Source organism: Tachysurus fulvidraco, chromosome 8, assembly GCF_022655615.1.
Source record: "Tachysurus fulvidraco isolate hzauxx_2018 chromosome 8, HZAU_PFXX_2.0, whole genome shotgun sequence".
Taxonomy (NCBI): domain Eukaryota; kingdom Metazoa; phylum Chordata; class Actinopteri; order Siluriformes; family Bagridae; genus Tachysurus; species Tachysurus fulvidraco.
The window spans coordinates 7,383,418-7,408,492 of NC_062525.1; the positions used below are offsets into that span (position 1 = coordinate 7,383,418).

The 25,075-nt window shown below is 37.9% G+C and overlaps 1 protein-coding gene across 1 annotated transcript in view; it reads right to left on the reverse strand.

Annotated features, from left to right (window-relative positions):
* Positions 1-22,868, reverse strand: part of LOC113634087 (disintegrin and metalloproteinase domain-containing protein 12) — a 95,013-nt gene extending 72,145 nt beyond the window's left edge. Inside the window, exons 1-3 of the mRNA XM_027132809.2 lie at positions 22,504-22,868; positions 9,873-9,985; positions 6,000-6,076 (exon numbers count right to left, since the gene is read on the reverse strand). Coding sequence (XP_026988610.2) covers positions 6,000-6,076; positions 9,873-9,985; positions 22,504-22,591 — 278 coding nt within the window. The 5' untranslated portion in view covers positions 22,592-22,868. The remainder of the gene's footprint in view (positions 1-5,999; positions 6,077-9,872; positions 9,986-22,503) is intronic.
* Positions 22,869-25,075: the final 2,207 nt, after the last annotated feature.

Consider the following 25,075-nt stretch of genomic DNA (forward strand, 5'->3'; position numbering starts at 1 on the left):
GGCCTAAGGTTGCCATGGAAATGGCCCTGAATCACCTTGTTTCTCTCCCCCCCCCCCCGTTTTGCTTTGTGGATGCTGTTGTTGATGATGTTCATGATCATGATGCCTTTTTTGTTTTTTTGGATAGTAGTTGTAATTAAACTCTAAGTCATTTAGCTATCTAAGCTCAAAAAAGCTATGTCAATTTAAGTTAATATTGTAGCATGCAAAAAAGACAAACATATTGAAAATGTAATGTTCAGATGGTCAGCTCAGGCAGTAAAACATAGGAGTTGGAGAGAGCTAAGACTGGGCCAGCTGTAATTACAGCACAGCTCAATAGCTCAATAATAACATGACATTAGACAGTAGGGCATGGCAGGGCATAATAAGCTTTTTAGATTATTTATACACACTCCTGTGTCGTTATCCCTACCATATTAACAGCTTTCTATGAAACTATGCTTATGCAGTCCTGACATATTTTGCTGATTATGATTATAAAAGTAAATAGTAGTGTGATTGTAACAGATTAAAGCAGAGTGAAGCATAGACGATGCATAAAATCAGAAACAAATGAGAAATGAGTAAAACAAGGGCAGCCTGATGTGCAGGCTCAGGTGTTATGCACCTCTAATGTGCTCCTGACACAGTTGGTATAGGTTGGCATGCTTGTTAAAATTACACCTTTCATGCATATCGGGGGGAAAAACCGTCAGGAAGGCATTCAGTGTGAACTGGCCTGGAATGTTCAGCTTGAATTTATTTATTTATTTATTTATGTATTTATTTATTTATTTATTTATTTAATCTAAGATACTACTCAATCATAATTTTTTTTTTAATGATAACGATTTTAACGATAAAAACTATTTCTGATGTTATAAACATCCTCTAACAGCACTTAGGCAATTGTATTTAAATTCTTTTTGCCTTCGATCCATATTTTTCCACAGGTTTGTTTCACTGGATTTTCTCGGTTGAAATATCACCTCAAACCATTTTTAAAACATACAGTATATACAGTACACTATGAATTGCTGTCTTGTTCACTTTGCTTTCACATGACCTGAAATTTTGTTAAAGTTAAATGGAGATACATTTTACCAAAAAAAAAAAAAAAACATGGTCATGAATTTACCATGACCATTTCCATGGTCATGAATACTCTAACCAAGGTAACCAAGTGATTAAGATCACTTGGGTTAAAGTTAGGGTTTGTAGGAAATACATTAACTTATTCAAATTCCTTGTATAAGATCCTCGTATGATAAGATGGTCTGTTTAGATAGAAAAAAGCAAGCATAAATTTTACTTGAAATAGGACTCTTGAACGCTTAAACTCGTATAATAAAATCGATGATATATAATTTTCTTTATACAGTACACTACCAGACCAAGCAAAGAACTGGGTGGCCTAGATGACTGGTATACAAAAACTGTGGTGCTATCTATTTGCTAAGTTCATGTACTTCTTACTCAGCAGAAATGCATTTTGACACACACCAGGTTCGCATCCCTCACCTCCCACGGTGTGTGTACAGATTCTACAGAAAGCACTATCTTTAAGTGCGTAGGAATTATAATTGTATTGAAATTGGAGAGCGTACAAAACAAATCACTGCTTGCAATTTTTGTAATTCCATTTATCAAAAGATGTTTTCTTTTACCACTTTTTTGCAATTTTTAGTCATGTTTGAACAACTGGGCTTGATCAGACTAAACAGGGCGCTCTTCCAATACACTCACGGCTCTTTCACCCCTATTTTGCTTAGCTCTTGGTTTTTCGTCTAGAGTCACACACAATGATATTTACACAAACAACCAGTATATAATACACACTATAATACTACATAATATATATTCAGCCGATTGAGCCTTACAATAAAGCCTTGTGAGCCAGGTTGCTTTAGGGAAACAGCTCTAGACCTAACAACATCAATGCATGAGACAATTGGCTAGGTTTCGCCAAGCTACTAAAACAAAATAGGGTATAAAGAGACAAGCTTACAATGACTGGAATATGACAACCAAGGGTTTGCAGACAGGACTAGAATCCAAACAAAAGCATATAAACAGATTAGTGCAAGCAAAAAAATGCATAGAGTGCTAAAATAGGGAATTTCTACGGACACAAATATAGTGGAAGAAAGTTAGCCATGCACTCTAGATGCATACTTTCCTTTCAATCGCAGCTACATTAAACAATTGTGGGTGTCTAAGAGCTCCTGTATGTAGAACAAAGAGGACAGTGACAGTGCTTTCAACACAGCTGACCTACAGTGCATCAAGCAACAGCACAAACAATACAATTTTCATGATGGCTTGGACAATTTCCTGCCAATACACACTCTGGTTTGCTTAAGTCTGGTGCCATTTGTCTTGTGTCCTCACGTGTGTTTTCCCCATCCCATCCGTATCCCGTTCCCGCCTCTGCACACCTGCTCCTAATGGTTCACTGATTACCTCCCCTATTTATACCTGTCGTTTCGTATGTGTTTTTCTGAGTCCTAGTCTTTTGTTTCCCGGGTTTGTCTCCTGATTTCGGCTACTGGTTTTGGTTCTGTGTTTAAGATTTTGTATTTCAGTCGTCTAGTTTTTTCCCTCAGAGTTTCCATGTGTTTGTAGTTCTGTTATTTTTAAAAAATAAAATAAAAAAAAATAACCCCAGTTTGTTATGCCTTCCCTGCAGCTGGGTATGATTTATGTTCCCATGAATACACCCTTTTCGTGACACAAATTAGACTTTTGCAATTCTCTGCATTTCTATTACAGCACTTGTTTTACTTTAAAAATTTATTTGGCTATTTTTATTATTTTTTTTTTTAAACTAAACTAACTTGTATTTTAAACAACTGGTCCTGTTTAGTTAAAAAGAAAAAATCCTGGAGCCAAACCAGTGTACTGCTCTGTTCAAATGTCACAGAAAATTGCCTATGCTTAATCGAATACATTGGTGTTGTGCAGATATCCGAAATTAAACGTATAGCATGGATGATGAAATGTGCAACATAGCTGAAGAAAGTAATATTAAAATGTTCTATGTTTCTGTGTTGTTAAAGGTGTTTTTTTTCTCAAAAAACAGTGTTAAATATAAACTTGATACCTGCCATTCGTTTAGTTTGATTTGTCTGTACAATTGCTGATGTGGCTGCAGTGGGTGCAAAATAAATTGATTTAAATTGGTGTGGTTTTCTGATTGAAAATGCCTTAACTTTTATATTCAGCAGGGCAAATACATGAAAAAAATTATGACACATGCAATATATCCATATATCAGTAAATCAGCATCTTTGTTTGTAGGTGTTTCTAGTTTTTTTGGCATACACAAACTTTTTGTCTTAGTCTTTGGACTTCAGTGATATTATAAATCAGCAAATCTTAGGAAAGTTCAGTATAATCTCCAGTCCAGATGCCTCACTCTGATTTTTAAAGAAATCGTTCATATTCCTTGTTTCAGGTACAGAAGAAAAGACAATTGTGGTTGTGTTACTTTTCTTTGCAATGAATTAAATTCTGTCTCACTCCTACAGTCTGATGAAACATGACACCTCGCCCAGTGGAATAAAAATCATCCAGAACCTTCCGTTATATACATTTACATACATATCCATAATTTTTTTAAATTTACATACATATCCAAAATAATAACTGTCTGCCAAATTCAGATTCATGAATATCTGCGGTATGATTTACAAGCTGAACAAACTATTAAGTTGATCGTGCCATACTGAAAAAAAAAAGAAATCCATTTACATGTAGATTTATATAGATTTCATTAGAGGACTTAATGTAATGCCTGCATAAAAAGGGATTTATACTGTAGACTATAATCCTCTCACTGACTTTTCCAGAGAGCACTGAATAATAAGACACACTTTCCCATTATGTCCCAAGTCGGGCTTGATTTCACATGTCTCAAAAGAGCGTTCCCAGACACACCACTCTCCAGTTCTTCAGCTCCCATCATGACCTCTTACTCCCATAATGATTCATTATCAGGTCTACACTTTAACATTCTCGCTCAAGGTCTCTCTGACTCTGCAGGTTAGGCACTCCAACCCAAAATGAGCTTCACAAGCATCTGGCTGTCATCACGCACACACACACACCGAATTTTACTTCACGCAGCATTCTGTAATTAGTTTCTGTTGTGCTACTTTCAAAGCCCCGGGCAGGAATCTGTCAGTGCGAATGTTCAGATGTTTTTTCAGAGGTCACTCTTTTGAAAAGAGACACCAATTAAGCTGCAGCAAGTCAAATTTTCTTCAGTGCAAGATGAAGACATGCATAATGTTCATAAAGCATTAAAGCACTCATCAGATTCTGTTTCTTCATGTCACTGGACACTACGAGCTAAAAAGGTTTTGGATGAATGTCATCTCTATGCTGAGACTCTGTCTGGTTGCCATGTTTGTATAATATCCTTTTGGAAAGACAGCTGTCTTATAATTGACCAAATTCAGTATAGGGATGCCTAATGAAGCCAGTGGCCCAGGAGCAAAATCCCAGAATAAAAAAGTGCATGAGAATCTCTGTCTTTTTAAAATCTGAAAACTGAAGCTGATCTTTTTCTTCTATTTTCATTTGACCAAAACGTACATCCAGGTTGAGCTATAATTCAGAGAAGATCAAATTGACAACTTTCTACTTACTAGTCCAACTAGAAACTAAACCATCTCCTTATAGTGAATTACATAGGGAATGTAAAATAGTCAATCTAGGATTTCACAGATTTTTATTATTTTTTAATTGCTCGTCTGCAGGTGTTTTCACTCTCTCAATCACTCATTTTCTACCGCTGGTCCGAACTTCTTGGGTCACGGGGAGCCTGTGCCTATCTCAGGCGTCATCGGGCATTAAGACAGGATACACCCTGGACGGAGTGCCAACCCATCACAGGGCACACACACACTCTCATTCACTCACGCAATCACACACTACGGACAATTTTCCAGAGATGCCAATCAACCTACCATGCATGTCTTTGGACTGGGGGAGGAAACCGGAGTACCCGGAGGAAACCGGAGTACCTGGAGGAAACCCCCGAGGCACGGGCAGAACATGCAAACTCCACACACAAGGCGGAGGCGGGAATCGAACCCCTAACCCTGGAGGTGTGAGGCGAACGTGCTAACCACTAAGCCACCGTGCCCCCCTGCTCTAGAAATATAATGAACAAATTGATGGTGTGACGAGGCCCAATAGGAAGGAAGCAATATTACTGTTCCACTCCGCTGAGGTTATAATTTTATTGTTATAGCATGTGTTTAATTCCTATTAGACCACAGCTTTTTTCATTGTCTATAATTCTTTTTAAAAATTATATTACATCATGATGTCACATTTTTTTATCTGTTATTTGTTTCATTTAAACTTTAACGATAGTAAGAGTGTCCAAGTTACGACCTGTTATCTTTTACATTATAGTAATTTACTCTATAGTCCTTCATAAGTCTATCCGATGTTAATTCTTAATGTTAATTTCACAATATACTGTGTTGAAAACTGTGGATCTTGAAGCAGACCTGATAAAAAAAGATGCCATAATATTCTCTAAAGTTTAGTTTGAATTATGAGAATAAAATGTATTGTCAGGTCTTTATGTCTAAGGCTAGGGCATTGCTTATTCATTTACTGGAGTATTGACGTAGCCACATGGTACAGCACACAAAAAATACAGAGCGCAGTTCTGCAGGATTGTGCTTTTGTGACCTCTGGTATGAAGCTTTTGTACCACGTAGCAATCACAAAAATGAAGGTGAAGTGAGTGAGCGAGTAAGTGGTGTGAGGAGGAGGGTGTTTTTGTAGTCACATTTAGAGATTAGAGGACAAGTTGGACCTCACATGCATCTGTCATCAATTTGTTCCAGAAAAAGCTCCTCTTGTAACAAGTGGGGAGAGAGAGAGAAAGAGAGAGAGAGAGAGAGAGAGAGAGAGAGAGAGAGAGAGAGAGAGAGAGAGAGAGAACAAGAGAACAAGAGAGACAGAGCGTAAGAGAGAGAGGGATGAAGGCTTACTCATTTTTCTGCAGAATGAGCAGCAGCTGTTTGCCTTCCGCCTCAATCTGGAGCCTTAGTGATGCAGGATGATGTCCCTGAAACCAGAGAGAGTGAGAGAGAGAGAGAGAGAGAGAGAGAGAGGGAGAGGGAGAGAGGGAGAAAGAGAGAGAGAGAGAGAGAGAGAGAGAGAGAGAGAGAGAGAGAGAGAAGTGGCATAGATGCTTAGCATTTAAAGGATTAGTAATAACCAAGCTCTAACATTCACTGCAACTCTTCAACCACTTCTTGTTTATATATATATATATATATATATATATATATATATATATATATATATATATATATATATATATATATTTATATATATATATATATATATATATATATATATATATATATATATATATATATATATTAATTATTATTATTTTATTTCTTTTATTTTATTTTCAAAAAGACCTAGACCATTTTAGAGAGTGACAATTTTTTTTTTTTAGAAAAGTGTAAATTACTAAAATACAGGGAAGCATTCAATTAGACACCTGTTACTACCACTTCAGCAACACCAGCAAGTGGAAATTCATTTAGATGCAATTTGAGCATAACTGCTTAAGTGCCACTTAAAGACGATTAGACAGCAGCTTAATTAAGTGCATCGTCTCTCATCCCACCGGCCTGAATGTTATTTGGGCTAAAATGTAATGTAGTGTCAGTCATATGATAATTAAGACTGTGTATGACCATCTTAGTGGTCACTGTGTGACAAATAACACATCTGTCACGATAAATCAATAGACCTGCATCCATACTGGAATGTAACCATGACAACAAGCATAAAAATCACTTGAGGCTAGAACCCTATTCATATTTCACTGTAGTTCTAAACAAAAATAAGAATGAGTGGCTGAGCTTGAAACAGGAGGAACAGACTATGATGCATTTAAATACATATTTTAATCAAAAGCAACAAGAACAGAGCTAGAAAACACCCAGAGAGATGTAACTATAGCAACAATCACTATAACAATGTATTACCATAATGGAAGCCTATTGATTTAGTCAGGAGTAGTAAGTTACAGGAAGAGAAATAAAAATGAGTTGCTCTTGGAGTTATGAGGATGTAGAACATGTGCAAAGCCTCTCCTGCAAAGACAATTATGAAAAATACATAAATGATGAAACCATTTTTTTTTTTGTCAAGTGGCAAGTGGCATTCATTATTAGGTCAGAGACGACTTATTCCGTATTTCCATGTATAGTGGAGTATTTGTAGCATTGTGTATTTTGATAATTCAATTCAATTCAATTTTATTTACATAGCGCTTTTAACAATGGACACTGTCTCAAAGCATAGTTATAGAACATAAGAAATATAGTATACAAAGTTTATTATTTAAAGATTAATATTACACAAAAGTTCAAGATTAAGATTATATTTAAATGTGTTTGTATTTATCCCCAATGATCAAGACTTAGGTGACTGAGGCGACTGTGGCAAGGAAATAACTCCCTTAGATGGAAGAGGAAGAGGAACACCTCATTTGGGTGACACTGGAATGTGTGATAATAACCTGTTCTAAACACCGGAGATTGTATATTGCATTAATTCCATCATATAACATCTCCCATGGCATGACATCTACCACATAGTGATATTAATCTTATGATGCAAAGTTCATGAACATCATTCCAGGCTGTAATATCTCTCACACTTTTACCAAACGTTGTGATGGAAGGATGTTTTAGTTAAACAGTTTTGATATGATCTTCATGAACTACCTGCAGCTGATCATGAAAAAAAGACAGATCTTAGTTTCTTGGTTTATGTTACACACAGATTGATGCATATGATATCTGTTTATGTGTCCACAGGCTGCTTTTGCACACACACACACACACACACACACACACACACACACACACACAGACACACACACACAGACACACACACACACACACACACACACACACACACACACACACACACACACACACACACACACACACACACACACACACACACACATCTGGGTGGTCTCTCTTCCCCCAACACCTATTGCTTAAGGCAGTGCACATGTTCAATAATAGAGCTGCCTTTTATTGACTCCACTATGAAAACAGCACACAGGAAGCGTACAATAATAAATGCCTTACTTCAGCATATTTGCGACAACTAAATGTTTACCGTGGCACAAAAAGATGACTATAATTAACTGCAACTGTGGCCTCCTCCTCCTCCCCACAGAGCTTGCTATTCCTGAGACCAACAGCAGAGCCGTTCATCCGCACAAGATTTTCATGTCTGCGTTCATTTATAAATGTTTATGATTAAAGATTTTAAAAAAAGCATGTTGGCTTTAAGTCTGTATTTGAAAAACCTCAACATGCACTTCTCTGAGTAATGCACACCTATTTCTAAATTTGCACAAGTGGAAAAAAGTGCAATCTGATGAATAGAGTTTGAAAAGTGCTGGGAAATTGTAGACCGTGTTTTACGGATGGCTGGAAGACTGGAACTATGATTCATACCTGGCACTACATTTCCAAATACAGCACAGAAACCTGAATTGCAAATATTTCATTAGCAGGTTCTTTCCTTCTCTTTTCTAAAGCTTTCTCTCTCTCACACACTCTCTCTCTCTCTCTCTCTCTCTCTCTCTCTCTCTCTCTCTCTCTCTCTCTCTCTCTCTCTCTCTCTCTCTCTCTCTCTCTCTCTCTCTCTCTCTCTCTCTCTCTCTCTCTCTCTCTCTCTCTCTAAATTGCCATATGTTCAGACCAAGGCTGAATTGGAGGATTTGAATAGCTGGATGAAGATGTACTTCTTTTGCTTAAATGCATTCGAAGTAAATTAGGACCACTGTTTCTTAGAGTCTTCTTTGTATGCCAGAACAAAACACAGGATTTTGAAGAGGAATGATAAGCCAAACTACCGAATTAAAATTTTAATTAGGAAACAGTGGTCTTTTTAAACTGTCTATATCTTCAGAAATGGAATGAGAAGTAAGGCTGCATAATATAGTTCAAATATGAGCAGAGCTCTTATTCTAATTGCACTGTTCATTCAATAAATAATGATTTTCTGTGGCTGAATTTGAATGGCCATTCACAGAGGTGCCAAATAAGCGTCATAACAAATGACAGGCATCCGTATGATCTGCCAATCATCCTGTATGATCTGCTCTATCCTCTGCCCTCTGCATGCTCTCGCACCATTTAGTTTCATGTCCTCATTTAACACATCCATATATCTCCTCTATGGCCTTCCCTTTGACCTCTTACCTGGCAGCTCTATCTCCAACGTCCTTCTAATATAACCATCTTCCCCCTTTGTACATGTCCAAACCATTTCAATCTATCCTCTCTGTCCTTGTCCACAAAACAGCCAACCTGAGCTGTCCCTCTGATGTGTTCGTTCCTAATCCTGTCCATCTTTGTCACTCCTAAAGAGAGCCTCAACATCCTCATCTCTGCTACCTCCATCCCTGCCTCATGTCTTTTCTCACTGCTTCAGTCTCTATCCCATACAGCATAGCTGACCTCACTACTGTCTTGTACACCTTTCCTTATAGAGTGGTAATGCTGGTTTAATAATTATCTGATGGTCAATACTGATATCTGCATGTTATAATGACTAATCTATGTAACAGTTAAAGTGTGATGTGTGCTTTCAACTACAGTTCTGATGCACAATCCCAGTCCTCCCATACCGACACAGCATTGTTTTGCATGTGCAAGCTTTTCCTATGCAGGAGTTTTTTATTTCGCATAAACAATAACAATAAATTGTATCTTTAACCCAGAAGATAATCTAACATTCTAATAAGCACTTTTGTACAGCGATTCAGTAATATTTTACCCAACATCTAATTCGCAAACACATATAGTATTTACCATTGATTGCAAAAGGCTGATTGGTCTTTTCTGTCCACCAATGAGAAGCCATGGTTCTGTAGATCCATAGTGTTCCACTTTATCAAAAGGCCCCAGCTGATTGGTTGGATTTGCTGAAAGGAAAAAAGACACAATTATTTTAGAGAAATAATGAAAAATAAGATAAAAAATAAAATAAGATATATTTTTTAAATTATAAATTATTTTTAACAACCATGTCAGTGGTAAAGAGATTTGAAGAGAATGACATCTAGATGATGCCCCATAACAGTGGCATAAAATTTTTTAATATTTTACAGGTTGGTTTGTGTACATGTTAGTCAGGAATATAACAATTTTTTAATTTTTTGTGAGACAATGTGTTATAGATTTTCAGGCTGTACACATAGTTCCATGTGTGTTTAATCAAGTAGAAGTTGCAGTAGGAGGCATTTAGCATAAAGCAAATGCAATCACACTAAATGGTTTCTAATTATGGCCTATTAGAGTTATTAGTTCTTTTGCTGAAACATATCCTATAAATCCTATGAAGTTCAGGGCTTTGCTCTTTGTCGGGTTAAAATTGTCTGTCTTAGTAGCACACACGTTCTCCATGTCCCAGAGTGCAATAGTGACATATGAAGCTCTCTACAAATCAATACGAGCAAACGCAGACCTGCAATCCAATAGTGGATGAGCTATGATCTGACCTAGACTGTCTCACAAACACACACACACACACACACACACACGCCTGCACACACGCACACACCTATGAAACCCAAATGTCAGTGAAACACACATGACAAAAGCAATGCTATAACAGTCTGAAATACACCAACTGTAAGAGTGCAATGTTTAACAAATCTATTAAATTATCACTCTATCACTGCTGTTTTGTAAAGAATTTTCTGAGTTCAAAAACAACACAGTAACACTTTAGTCGTTAGTAATGAGTGTTCATGTGCTTCATTTTTAATATTATTGGACATCATAAATAACTGAATATAAACAATTAAGAAAGAGAAAACACCTGGGCTGACTAATGAATTCATATGATATATTTAAATGAGAGAGACAGAGAGAGACAGAGAGAGACAGAGAGAGAGAGAGAGAGAGAGAGAGAGAGAGAGAGAGAGAGAGAGAGAGAGAGATGAATGCTTACTCATTTTTCTGCAGAGTTACTGTTTCTCATCAGAACACTAGACAAGCAACAGTAGCGGCAATCACTAAAAGCACACAAGAGACAAACTACAAGCCACACAAGGGACTTGTCACCTGATATTCTGAATGTAGGGGAAGTGTGGTTTTCACTGTCCTCTAATTGTGTTTTTCTTGCTGAACAAAATCTATTTCTACTGGACAAAGCCTCAGCCGTTCTTACATGTGATTGGCAGAGGTGTTGAACAACTAGCCTTGCTTGTTAAAAGCTCACAGATAATGTAAATTGTGAGTGTTATTCGTGATCGGGCATGAATTTGTGCTGCAGTGGAACTTTCTCTGTTTTGACCTTTTTGGGTCGGCATAAAATGAATATATATATATATATATATACGTATATATATACGTATATATATATATATATATATATATATATATATATATATAAAACGTTTTTTGAGAAAAAGAAAAAATGAAATAAAAATTTTTGTCAACATTCTGGACGGTTTGTACGTTTTTTCTGCATGGGGGCATCATGAGAAATGTGAAAGCTTTAGCAGCGAAGCAACAGCTTAGTGTTTCCTGGTACAGAGAATTACACTTAGGGTACAGATTTACAGTGTAAAAAAGGTTTATGCTGATAAACAATGTAATACCCGTCTAAATTCATTAGCGGAAAGCTTCTCATTGAAGAACGACATTATGCTCATACAAAGTTTCCTAGAAATCCATAAGAGTCACAAATTGATGTCAGATAAATAACAGTTCTAAACCCTTTACAGATTTACATGATCAGCTTTGCAAACAAACTTCCACAGCTTTACAGAGTGTATCGTTTTATCCGTCTGTCAGCCAGACATTAGCTCAACTTTTGTACCATTGCACCATTAACACAAAATTTTGATTACTCTAAAAACCACAGCAAAGTCTGGTGAGAGGATCAGAAGGTGAACATTAGCCAGAGTCAGGGTCTAGGCTGAGGTCATCTCTTTACAAGCAGTCTTAAACCACACGTGAAATCCTCATCACATTCTTGGCTATGCCGTTCTTGTAGTGCTTTGAAGACTCGGTTAACAGCCATAACTTCATTGCATTTAACAAGCTGTCTTTGAACGAGCATTTCGGTTATTATTATACGCCTTTAGTTTTTAACGCTGTCTTAAAATCCGTGAAACAGAAGCATAGACCGGGTGACAGACAGACATCTCTTCCACATACAAAATAAGAGCCGGTTGTTTAATATTAGACTCTGTGATTCACATGGTTTAGCTACACCAATAGTGTCAGTAAATGAAAGAATTATACGACTGAATGTCTCTGGATGCAATAAATGGCAGTAAAACAAGCTCCGGTGCTTATTTATATGGCCAATAAAGCACAGCATAAACACAAACCTCAATAAAGAAGTCTCTAGGAGCAATCTGATTACTTCGTTTTGTACAAACCAAAAGGGTAAGCTATTTATATTTCTTTAATAAAGTCACCCAAGTGGCGTGAGGATGTGTGAGTGTGTAAGCCTATGACTATGACTGACGCCATGGCACTTGTTATAAACAATGTGCCGTGAATTGCTTCTTGACTCCTTGAGGAACATGTAGACCACGGAGAGTAAGGGGAAAAGAAAACGTGTGCATGTCTTACGGATTAGTGGATGCTGGTATATTTTATGATTAGGAGTTACTGAGCATACTACTGGATAGATAAAATTTACATTTTCATTCACATTTATGGCATTTGGCAAATGTTCTTATACTTACAGTGACTTACAGAACTGCTTTGAATATATCCCAATGCTGGTTTACAAATTAAAAGACTAAGCATATTCAGTCTAATAAACTCTGCTGGGGAGATTAGATAGTAGGAAAAGCAACCAGATAACACATGATATTTTTAAGTATTAATATGTGATCTTTGTAACTGTAACCTTCCAACAAAAGACCATCCATAAAAATTAGGGAAGCTAGCGAAAGTGACATGGTCAGATTTTGTTTGGTACCATATAAATGGTGAAGCGCTAACATTTAGCATGGATTATCTGTGTGGAGTAAATTTTCCACCATGCCTAAACGATTAGGAATTTCACAGTTCAGTGGAGGTTTACATCAGTTTTACACATATAGCAAAAGCAGTTTTCTCTGCTCTGACTCAGAACGACGCAGACAAAATCAATCCCTACATTTGAAGATGAAAACTTTTGAAATTGACTCCATATTTACCACCTCGGTCTGACATCATGCACCTGGAGGCACTTGAGAAGAAATTTCTCCCCAAATGAATCATACCTCAGATTTGGCTGGCTCGCATCTCAGCATGGTTTGATTTGCGAACTAGTCCCAGTATTGTGCTGTAAAACTTCCTCTGAACGACAGCAGAGTCTGTTTCCTGTCACACACGACTCTTCGGTGTGACAGAACATGCAGAAATAATGATTTCCTAAAAGCTTGGTTTTGCACTACAGATGGAATTTTGCATCTTTCATCCCTGATTTGATTAATTCAACCTCAGCCGAGAGCTATGCTGAGGACTGGCTATGACAAGGAACAGCACCCTTCTTTCTGTGCTTTTTATCCCTGTCCTTGGTTTCTCTTCCTTCTCTTCCTTTCACCTCCTCTTCTTCTTTTCCTTTTCTCACACCCCTTTAATGCCTCTCTTTCATTTGATAATGAGCTGACCAACTCTCAGGTTAGCAATAATAGCACTGTCCTAAACATGCGGCCTTGCAGCGACATCAACGCTCTACTCAGCCTCCGTTCTTACTAATGTCTGTGCCTGAATAATTAGAAATGAAAAAAAAATGCCTTTGGTGACAGACAGATTATTGCAAACCTGGAAATTGAATGGATGACATACACCCTGTCAAAAAGACAAAAGGGAGAGAAAGAAAACAACAACCAAAGACAATGAATACCTGAAAAGAGGGAGAGAGTGAAAGAGAAAGAAAAATAAAATCAATGTGATGGACATTGATCATGGTTGTGGGGTGATAAGCTCTCTTATCTCAAAGCACTTAATATCAAATAATTAATTTGTGCGCTTCTACATACGTATCAGCATCTAACCCTTGCAATGAAGCATCTTTGTTGATGATGAGATTAGTAAAGTTTAAGTGATACGACAAACTCAAAGGCACGAATCCAAATTAGGAATAATCATAACCAGCATCTGCAAGAATCCCAACTAGACAAAACATTAAAATGATATTGGATCTATGTAAAGAAACACCAAGAGTTCATTTGAAAACAAAATCTATTTCAGATGACAGCCGGCCATCTTCATCGAGCAAAAGAGTTAACCAAAGGCCCAAGACGTGTCCTTCATCATTGTGCACATGCTGCATCATTATGTAAAACCATTGTTATCTTCCACCCTGAAAGAAATTCATCCTTTCAGCCTAATCAGTGTAGTGAAGGTTGTGCTTATTCTTATTCTGTGTCATTTGTGCTTTGTTTGTTTGCTGGTTGGTTTGATGTGCTTAGTTTACTGTATATTTTGCCATGTGTTTCATTTTGATCTTGAATCTTCTTGTCATGTCATTGGTTTGTTGCCCTAATGTTCGCACCCGCTCTGTTTCCAATGCCTAATTATTTTGTCTATACCCTACAGTTTCTCTGTTTTATTTCCGATGTTATTGTGCATTTCTCAGCCATGTTTCATTAGAGCCTTGTTTTATATATTTCTGTCTCTTGCTTTGCCCTGTGATGGGTTGGCACTCCGTCCAGGGTGTATCCTGCCTTGATGCCCGATGACACCTGAGATAGGCACAGGCTCCCCGTGACCCGAGTAGTTCGGATAAGCGGTAGAAAATGAGTGAGAGAGAGTGTGTCTCTTGCTTTTGACACTCACCTATTTGCCTTTTTTCTAATAACAGATTATATATATTTAACATAGGCTGCTTGTGCTTGACCCCATGCTGTGGAAATCGACCATGATTTTCAGATTCCTCCTAATAAATACCATGCTAGTTTAACCACTTGCTTCCTGCCTTCAATAACTGCATGTTACTCACCATTAAATGCATTTGAAGGAACAAAAGCAACTGAGCAACAGAATGATTAATGCAAAAAAAAATCAGGTTCACTTAGGATTTAGAAGTGGAGATGTCCTGTTACAAAGAGAATGATTAAAGCAATGGTCAACACAGATGTGCATAAAATTTAACCTGGAGAAAAAGCTTGTTTACTTCATGTACTGTATGAAGACATGGTACACAGCAAAGCTGGTTCACTTCCAGTAACAGTTTCCATTTCCCTGTATGGAAGTTAGATGTTCGAACACCACAATTTCACGAAACATGCCCCAATAAACATAGGCCAATAAAAAAAAAAAAAAAACCTTGGGGTCTTCGATTAAAATAAATAAATAAATAAATAAATAAATAAATAAATAAATAAATAAATAAATAAACAAAAGGTTCAACATGGAGGAACTGCTCATTTTCCTTCCAGAAGCACATTACACTATGTAAGAAATTCGAACGGTTTGTCTGCGGCTAAAGTCTCCATTCACAGCGCTTTGTCGTCTGCCGTCTGATGTGTGTGATCAGATTTTGAGAGCAAACCAATACTATAACACACAGATGGATTGAGACAAATACTAGAAATGTCCTAGTGATGGAAGACTTACAGATAATGTCAGGACCATGAACATTATTCCATCAGCGATGAGGTTCACTGATTGTAAGCAATGTGAATATATAATTGCAAAGGATGGAAAACAAAGCTTTACAGTCAAACAAGTCTCTCGTGAAACCCTTTATTGTCCAGTAAGTTTTCTCGGACTCTTTACTTCACTCCCAATGACCTTTATGTGCATACCGAAGCTCCTATTTTCTCCCAGTGCATGACATCATCCCACATATGGTCTGATGAATTACTCTGTGTACAGTACAGCAACTTGGGTGAGAATGATGCCCCCTGCTGGTCAACACTGTAATTGTGATCTTCCCAAAGGTTGGCCTTTGCTCAGGTGGCTTGGCAGTCAAAAGTTAGCCAGTGCGTTGTAGAAACAACAAATGGCATAAGTGCACAAGCGTCTTACTTACTAATACTAATACCCTACTGTTACACTAAAGTGAAATGAAAGTAAAAAAGTCAAATGTTAGTTTGCCAAAAATATAACCACACAAAATGACACTCACTACCTATAGCAGTTGCTGCAAAACTGTCAGTGAAAAAGATTAACCACAATGTTAAGCCGAGGAGCGTGTACAGCTTGGTATTAAGACCCAGCAAATGCCAGCCCAGGGGCTTTGGCATTCAGGGTGGGCAAGAAGCCGTACCATATGCCCCTCCATGGCAAAGACATTGTTGAAATGTTCTGAACTTAGATAACCTCAAATCAGAGCTAGAGAACTGAGATGACAGTGGCGTCAAATTAGGGTCGCCAACTGTGATCAAAGACACAAATGGACACTCATCAGCTGTCTGCATGACCTAAGAATGACAAACACCAAGCCGTTTCAATCCAGAATGAATTCATGATTGTCTGGAATCAGAGTGCTTATGTATATTTCTGACATGCACATTTCTGTCTTTGCACTAACATGCATGCCTCCAGTTCTAACAATGAGCTCTTTGTAAAGTATAACATTTAACTTTTCGATCTTCGGCTGTTTCTTCCAGCCAACACATTCTGAGGCTACACAGACAGATGAGTAAAAATATGTTTAGCATTTTTTTCATTCATGAAAATAAGTAAAAATAAACAATAAATGTAGTAACCTTTTTTGTAACACATACGAAATCCAGGATACACATGTTCCACACTGTATGTGCATTAAACATTATGAAGTCTGGGAAATATTCCTCGCTGACAGTTTTGCAACTATTGGGCAACTGAAATCGGTAGTGATATGTTTCCTGACAAAAGACGGACAATCCAATTAATTCCACATTGGCTGACATAATAAACAACTGTTTTATATGGCTGGGCGATGGAGCAACTCCACTGGGATTCTCGCTCTCTTTTTCTCTCTTTCTGTCTCACTCACTCACTCTTTCTTCTACACCCAGTCCTACAATCAGCGTCAATGAAGTGTGATTTCTCCACGTGGCAGTATCTAACCCAGATGAGCTAAGACAGCGTTACAGCTCACTGATCCATGTCTCTAGGCTGTTTACAAGACTTAATTTATAAGTCCTTATGGATACCTGAGTACAGACAGCATGAAGAATAGGCAGGGCTCATGGATATGGGCTTGTATGTTGAGCTTGGACTCAGCTGGCCAGTCATTTCTAACGACTTTTTAGGAAAGATGGTCTAAATATTGACATTTTGTTTTTTTGAGTATCTCTTTACATTATTCATGGTGGTGTTGTAATTGAAGCAATAGCATCAAGGAATCACAAATGCCGTTGGTGCAAAATGGTACAGTATTTTTTTCTAGTGTAATTAATTTTCAAAATTAAAAATGCACCTAAAAATGTTTTGAATGCTCTAAATATGTAGAGCGTTTTTTTATTATTACATCCTATACATTCATCCTATCCATATGTTGCAACGTTTCTATGAAATGTTTCTACAAAAGGTTATAATCTTTAGGCTTACGGTAAGATAGGTCTTTTTAAATCCCAGCAAACTGTCCTTAAACGCAAACAAAAGAACCCTATGATATATATGATACATGTCACGTCACCCAAGAGAAAAGTGGACCTAGTTTTGAGGCAGGTCTCATGGCCACATCAGTACTTGGGCTGGTGAGAACTTATTGACCTCACACCTTGACAGAAAAGGAGGTCATTTCAGCCCAATTTCAGAGTGGCTCCAGACGTTCCATTTCGTTTCAAGAGTTATCTCCTGTAAAACTTCATATATATGCGCGGACTGATAATGCGCTCTCCAAAACCCGGGAGGCATCAAGTCTTTTCTTCTGTCTCTCTCTCAAGACCAAGAACATGAGCATCAGCTCGACAGCTCTGTGAGAGCCTGACACCATGGCAGGGTTCTGATGTGATATGATCTCTCCACATCAAAATTCAGAATCCCACTCAGCTATAAGCTGTCTCACGCTCCATCAGCGACAGGCGTTTTTGGCCATGAACGCAGATTCTGTCAGATTAGCTCTGGAAACAGAGCCTGTCATAAAAGCGTGTCAACTGTCCTCCCACATTATAGTAGGACTCCCTTCAAAATATAAAGGGACTTTATAAAGCCATATCTCTGAAGCACTGGAGCACAAAGGTCATTGCGAAATGGCAGAGTAAGTGCCAGTCATAGATCTTTCTTTCTCTCTCTCTCTCTCTCTCTCTCTCTCTCTCTCTCTCTCTCTCTCTCTCTCTCTCTCTCTCTCTCTCTCTCTTGCTGTCTCTCAGTTGACATTATCTTAACACTGGGGTGGTTTAAGGAAACTGGGCCAAAAGTGTGTGCAGTGAAAAATGATTAAAAATGCAGCAGCCTCACACAGAGAGATTTTAAACAAACATATTTTATTCTCTGATATAGCATGTGTTTTTAATCATGCTGAATTAATACTAGATCCTGCATTTAATTCACACCGATGAACGATTGTAAGTGAAAAATATGTCAAAATTGTGTATTTTAGACATAATACTGAGAATCGTGGGTAAACTGAGAACTTACAGTAATGCTTACTGACTCCATGATGATGCACAATAATCCAGTTTTCTTTCCATTACAAATGGAATACTGAATAAAATTACACATAATTATTTATCCTGGATTCCTTTGTTCTATAACTAGGATTGTGAACAGGATTGTGAACATGGCGCAATCCAGACGATGACAACAGCAAAAGATATCGTCATTAAAAATAAAATTTTAATAAATAAATAAATAATACAGTCTGCTGCTAAAAACAATGGAATGATAAAAGGAAATCAGGGAGCTGCATTCATACAATTTATTCTGTATCCATTTAATTCCTGTTTCATGTCTTTATAAACTAGTTATCAGTCATTTCCTTTCTAGATCCATTGATATGATTGAATATAATCTGTATAAATTATCATTCAATATGTGATGTTACATGTCACAGGTGAAGGTTCCACATAAAACTCACAAATTCCAGACAGCGGGTCGTAACCGTTTGCTATTCCTACATGTGGCTAATTTACCACCTCCCCCTGCGTTTATGTTGGACTCTACCCTGCCTTCACAACACAGTCTCATCCTGTTCTAATTTAACCTCCTGAAACACAGAGAGACACCTGCTCTTATGAGGAACCTCCAGGCATAGATTAATTACCCCTTTATTAGCCCTTAACAATGCGAGTAGGGTCACCACTTCCTGCCTTTCCCGTGCCCTGCTTCTCACCAAGTGCCATTGTTTTCTTTCCCACATGAGTTTCTTTCCCACACAAGGTGAGTTTTCAGCATGATGCAAGACACATGGGTTCACTTGCAAATGCACCCCAGATACACTAATGGCTGCTTATGTGAAAAGAGGATAACAAGAGATGAGGCATAAAGAGCAAGGAAAAAAATAAGAAAAAGAGAGACAACAAAGGAGTCCCAAAGTGAGTTCACATACACGAGGGGGGGCGGCGTTAGAGCAGAAGCATGAGTTTTCTCCTCAGCCCAGTTGTTTCTGCTTTCACACATCATCACAACATGCCCGCATTTACCACACTCAATCATTTCCCTGTATTCTCCCACATCTTTTCTCATTCTGCTTCCTAAACACAATCAGCTTGTCCACTTGCCATAATGTGTCTACGTCTACATGATACGATCCAACCGATTTATTTTAAACCGGATTAAATATGAACGTGTTATGTAGTCTGGAAGAAACTGGCACACCATTTCTTTTTTTAATTTTTCCTCTGCAGGAATCTTTAAAGGTTCTGAATAAAGCTTTAAAACATAATGAAGGCCAGACAGCAGACAGTGAAAAGAGGAGAGGGATAAGACAAAAAGTCTGAAAGACATGCAACATAAGATATGGAAGGAGATGGAAAGAAAGACTGGGGTTTTTCAAATGCAAAACATGGAAGGTTTGCACACGTAAGTATTAGGAATAGCAGGACTTTTTTTCTCAGTCTTTACTGCAGTAATTTAATGATCAAGGATACTCGAATACATTCAAAGACCCACTAGGAAACCAAATGTTTCTAAGAATATATGAAATGGATTAATGATCGAGGTGTTCTGAATTAATGAGGCAGATATTTGATTTAATAATATTTAGGAAGTGCATCTGATTACTTTCACAATCATTCATTCATTTTCTACAGCTTTTATACAAACTTCTCAGGCGTCATCGGCATCAAGGCAGGATACACCCTGGACGGAGTGCCAACCCATCGCAGGGCACACACACACTCTCATTCACTCACACACTCACACACTACGGACAATTTTCCAGAGATGCCAATCAACCTACCATGCATGTCTCTGGACCGGGGAGGAAACTGGAGTAACCGGAGGAAACCCCCGAGGCACGGGGAGAACATGCAAACTCCACACACACAAGGCGGAGGCGAGAAGTAGTGCCCCCATACTTTCACAATCAGAATTTTAGAATTTAAAAAACACCTCATCTTCTAAGAAAAGAAAAATCGACCAAGCTTTAACTTACCGTTCAATATACAGTAATCTTTCAAAGCAAAATAATGTGGATGTAGAATTTTCTTTTTTTCCATTTAAGAGATGGTTTGGAAAGACGCGACTTTGTAAAAAAAAGACACACCATACTGAAGAAAGGTTACACACTAGCAGGACACACAAAGACACCTTCTACAAAAGGTGACATTAACACTCTGAATGTGAGATTTTTTTAACGGGTGGATCTACAAAAAAAGTTCATTCATTCATTCAGACTGACAAAAATCACGTACATAAATCCTTAACTAAAGGGAGGTGTAAATGATTAGGTTCATGACAATTACACATTTTCTCATGAATTCATTCGCATATTAAATCTCATATGTAACTTTCTTCTCTAGCTGTATGAAAACTAACTAACAAGATTGTACTGTACTGACTTATCTCATAAAAAAAAAAAAATATTATGCCATCAACAACCTTTCACTTCACCTTCTATACCTCTCTGCTTAACAAAGTGCTCTTCTAGCTGATCGAGCATCCGTGTCAGTAGTTGAGTTGATGAATCTATCACGGCTTCACTGATGTCTGTATTCATACTCATTAGTGTCGTCCTCCCCGTAGCTTCCCATAATCGTCATTGCCAGATAAAGTAGGTCGCATGGATTTTAATTTCACTGGAGAAATGTCAACGCTGTTAATGCGCTCGGCGTACGTTTATAATGTACTCAATTTGAGCAGTTAATGTTCCTCCACACACGATCAACCTGCAACTTGAACTCTAAGACAACAACAAAGCACAATTAATACATCTAGATAGAAACAACCATCACAAAGGAGGAGAGAGATCTAATCACCACTTTTGCTTTCACTCGAAGTACTTATCCAATTGGGCTCCAGCACAGGGAGCAATCAGTGCTTTCAAAAGACACACACAGATCCCAGTTTACAAACATGTAGAACAAGAAACTTCATCCTAATACACCTAGATTCATCCTTCATATAGATGCAAGAAACTTCATCCTAATACACAACTGTCCACTGTCTTTTGTCCTGCACTTTCTTTTTGTCTTGTCCTGCACTGTTTGCACCAGGTTGCAGATGCACTTCATGGTTACGACTAACTTACTAAGTCCTTATCCCTGTCTTTGTTTTATGTAGCACCGTGGTCCTGGAGAAATGTTGTCTCATTTCACTGTGTACTGCAACAGCTATATATGGTTGAAATGACAATAAAATCTTGACTCTTGACTTGACTTGACAACTGCTTGTAGTGTACTGTAATGTAATACTTGTAAGAAGTGAAGGCACCATGCTGAAATCAAAACCTTGTTATAAAAGGCTTTGAAGCCATGTAAATTTGAACCTGAGTACAGCTGCAGCCCTAATGAAACAGAATGGCAACGATATTAACACTTACAGTGCCGAAGCTCCTATCACAGTAAATTAACTCATAAAGTGCTGCTTTACTTGGCACGAGTATGTTTGATCGTAAAAATAAATCAAAATCAGACAAAAATTCTATTCATCTAACATGTTTACTTAAGGAATGTACTTAAACTTAAACCCAGTGTCAAATTAGCACAGGAAATAAAATGTCATTCCTGGGTATATTTACTTAATAAGACACATAAAAATAGTTAATAGTTCACTTATACACACACATAATCTGATCATAGAGCTACACCTATTATAACAAAATGCAACAATTAAATGCAGAATAAGTGTCACAGTGTTGAATGAACACATGCGTGGTCTGATTGCTTGTATTGCATTAAAGCATACAGAGTTGAACTGACAGATGAGGTGTAATGTAAACTCTTTAGTATAGCAGTCTGTTCAACACAGAGACACTTGGTGTTCATTAAACCCTGAGGATTTAGAGGCAGTAAAGTCCCCTCTGTGCGCGACAAAAGAGCTGAGACAAACAGCTGTCTGTTATGCAAACTAGTTACCCTGCAGTTATCTACTGTATGTGCACAAGTCTTACCTTCGTTAGACAGACTGTCACCGGAGCAGACCGCGAGCATCAGCACGACGCGGAGAGCCGAGAGCGCGAGCTGAACTCCGAATGCCATGCTGCCGGTAACAGGCTGATCTGACCTGGACCGAAGCGGGCTGACCAGGGCCAGACCGCACTGATATCAGGGCACCATCACATACACAGCAACAGCTGATGTGCTGAACTTGAGGAACATCCGATAAGCCACTGCTTGAGACCGCGCGCCTCCTCCAATGCTCAACTTTCCACAGATCAATGCTGAGCTTCAGAGCGCCTGCGCACAGCCAATCAACACTTCTGCACAATGCTGTGCACAGAGAGAAACAAACGTGCCGCTGGATGTTACACACACAAACACAGGGGTGATTTGCAGAACAAAAGGCTGCGTGTGGATGAATTAGCGAGAGCGCATGGTTAGACCCACCTGGTCCTAGCGCCGCACCGAAGCGCACTCACATATTACAATTAATTTACATTTATGTCATTTAGCACACACATTTATCTAGAGTGACTTACATTTCTATTTCAATTTATACAACTGAACAATTAAGGGCCTTGCTCAAGGACTCAGCAGTGGCCAGTGGATCTGGGATTCAAACCCATGACCTTCCGGTCAATAGTCCAACACCTTAACCACTTGCTGTTTAGCTCCAGGCACAAAGCAGCAATCGCTCTCACTCGTTATACAGTGAAGTCGTAGTATAACTACATTTGTATAAAAAAGTCACATAGATTCGGTTTAAAGTGAGGGTTGGGGCTGACCAGGGATGCACTTGAATAGGAACAAATTAATGACCAGATAAAATGCAACAAATACAGACTCAGTTTGGATGCACAATGATTGCACAGGACATCTAATAGAGAGACTCGTCTGATAGAATCACACAGGATGTGAACAGGAGATTTCTCTTTCATACAAACATAATCTGTGAGATATGAAGCTCACAGGGACCAAGAAAGACACCAATATAGCTGCAAGTGTAGCATAAAACATTTTTAACTGTTAGCATCATAGCTATTTTGTCTATTATTGCTTCAGTTCCTGTGCATGAGAGAGGCATGATGGGATTTAAGGCTTAACTGCATGTGTATTAGGAACAAGGAGATTTATAGAAGCACATAAATGACGTGATGTTCGAATGAACATTTCGCAGTAAAGTAGAGTTAGATGATCGCACTTAGTCTGTCTTGTATTAGTTTCTTTACTGTTCGAGATTATTGTGTTACCGCATGTTATTGGGGAATTAATGTTTCCTCGAGCAATATTGCTGTCTTGTCTGGTATCCTGTAGAAACATATCGAAGACAATTTTAAGCACATTATGTTCCATTTTAAATATATGTGTCAGTGTTTTTACTAAGACAGTATAACATGTACTGTAGAATGTCTATCAGAAAAAGATGATATTCCTTTAGTCAAAAGCATATTAGAGACGCATTAGCTGTTGTTTGGGATCATTTCTATTTTAGTTTCTTGTCTTTCTTTAGTCGGAAAAGGGGCCTGAAATTAGAAATATTTTGTGATGAATATTAGCAGGCAAACGCACTTTACAGTAAATGGTCCTTCATTATGCCAACTATTGATTTGTCTTCTCTGGCTCAGTAATGGACTGTGGTTGATAATCAGGTTTAAAAGCTTAAGGAACGGTTCAGGAAAATTAAATTTGGATGAATTGAGCTCTCAGAAGCAGTCCATCAGCCGAGGCTTGGTTTTTGTCCAAACTTTAGTTCTTTAGTTTTGCACTGGTGTATAATGAACTTTAGAAAACAAGATAAGGAAGCTTGTGACCAGAAATTAGCACCATATAGAGTACATGAGTACATGCAGAGAAAAGCATAACGTTAGATCATTGGTCATGTAGTCTTAGATCATGTCTGATCATGTACAACATACAGTGTGTAAAAACTAAAGAACATTTCATTGCACAAAATGTAATATTGTACAATGCAGCTTTATGTGATTTATGGACTTAATTGGGTACTGTATAAAATCTTTCATTCTGTGTGCCAGTTGCTATTTAGGGGTGATAAATTTAGCACCATACCAAACACACACATTAACACCTAGGGACATTTAGTGAAGCCAATCTTTACCGGCATAAAGAAGACATGGGTAGAACATGTGAAACTCCACGTGGACATAAACCCAAGATCAGGATCAAACCCAGAGCCCCAGAGGCAATGATGCTGCCCGCTGTACCTCCATAAACAACTAATAAATCTAAGTATTGATACCAACCAGGATTTGAACATTTTGAATGAATGCTTATTTTTAATCTTTATTTTATTCCTGCAAGATATTTCTGAACCAGTATAAAAAGATTTATATGCAAAATATATGTAGATGCCTATTTCTTATCACTGTCATGTGTACACATATTTTTGTGACTTGTTTTGAAGCAGGACTATGTTTCTAAAAATAAAAGAAAACCAGCCATGTGTTTAAATCAACATTATTAATTAGGCATGAGCCACATCTCAGAAACATTTCTAATTAAGACTTTATGTGTCTTCCTCTGTCTGCAGAAATGATTTGAGCATTCTGACACACACAGGTCTGT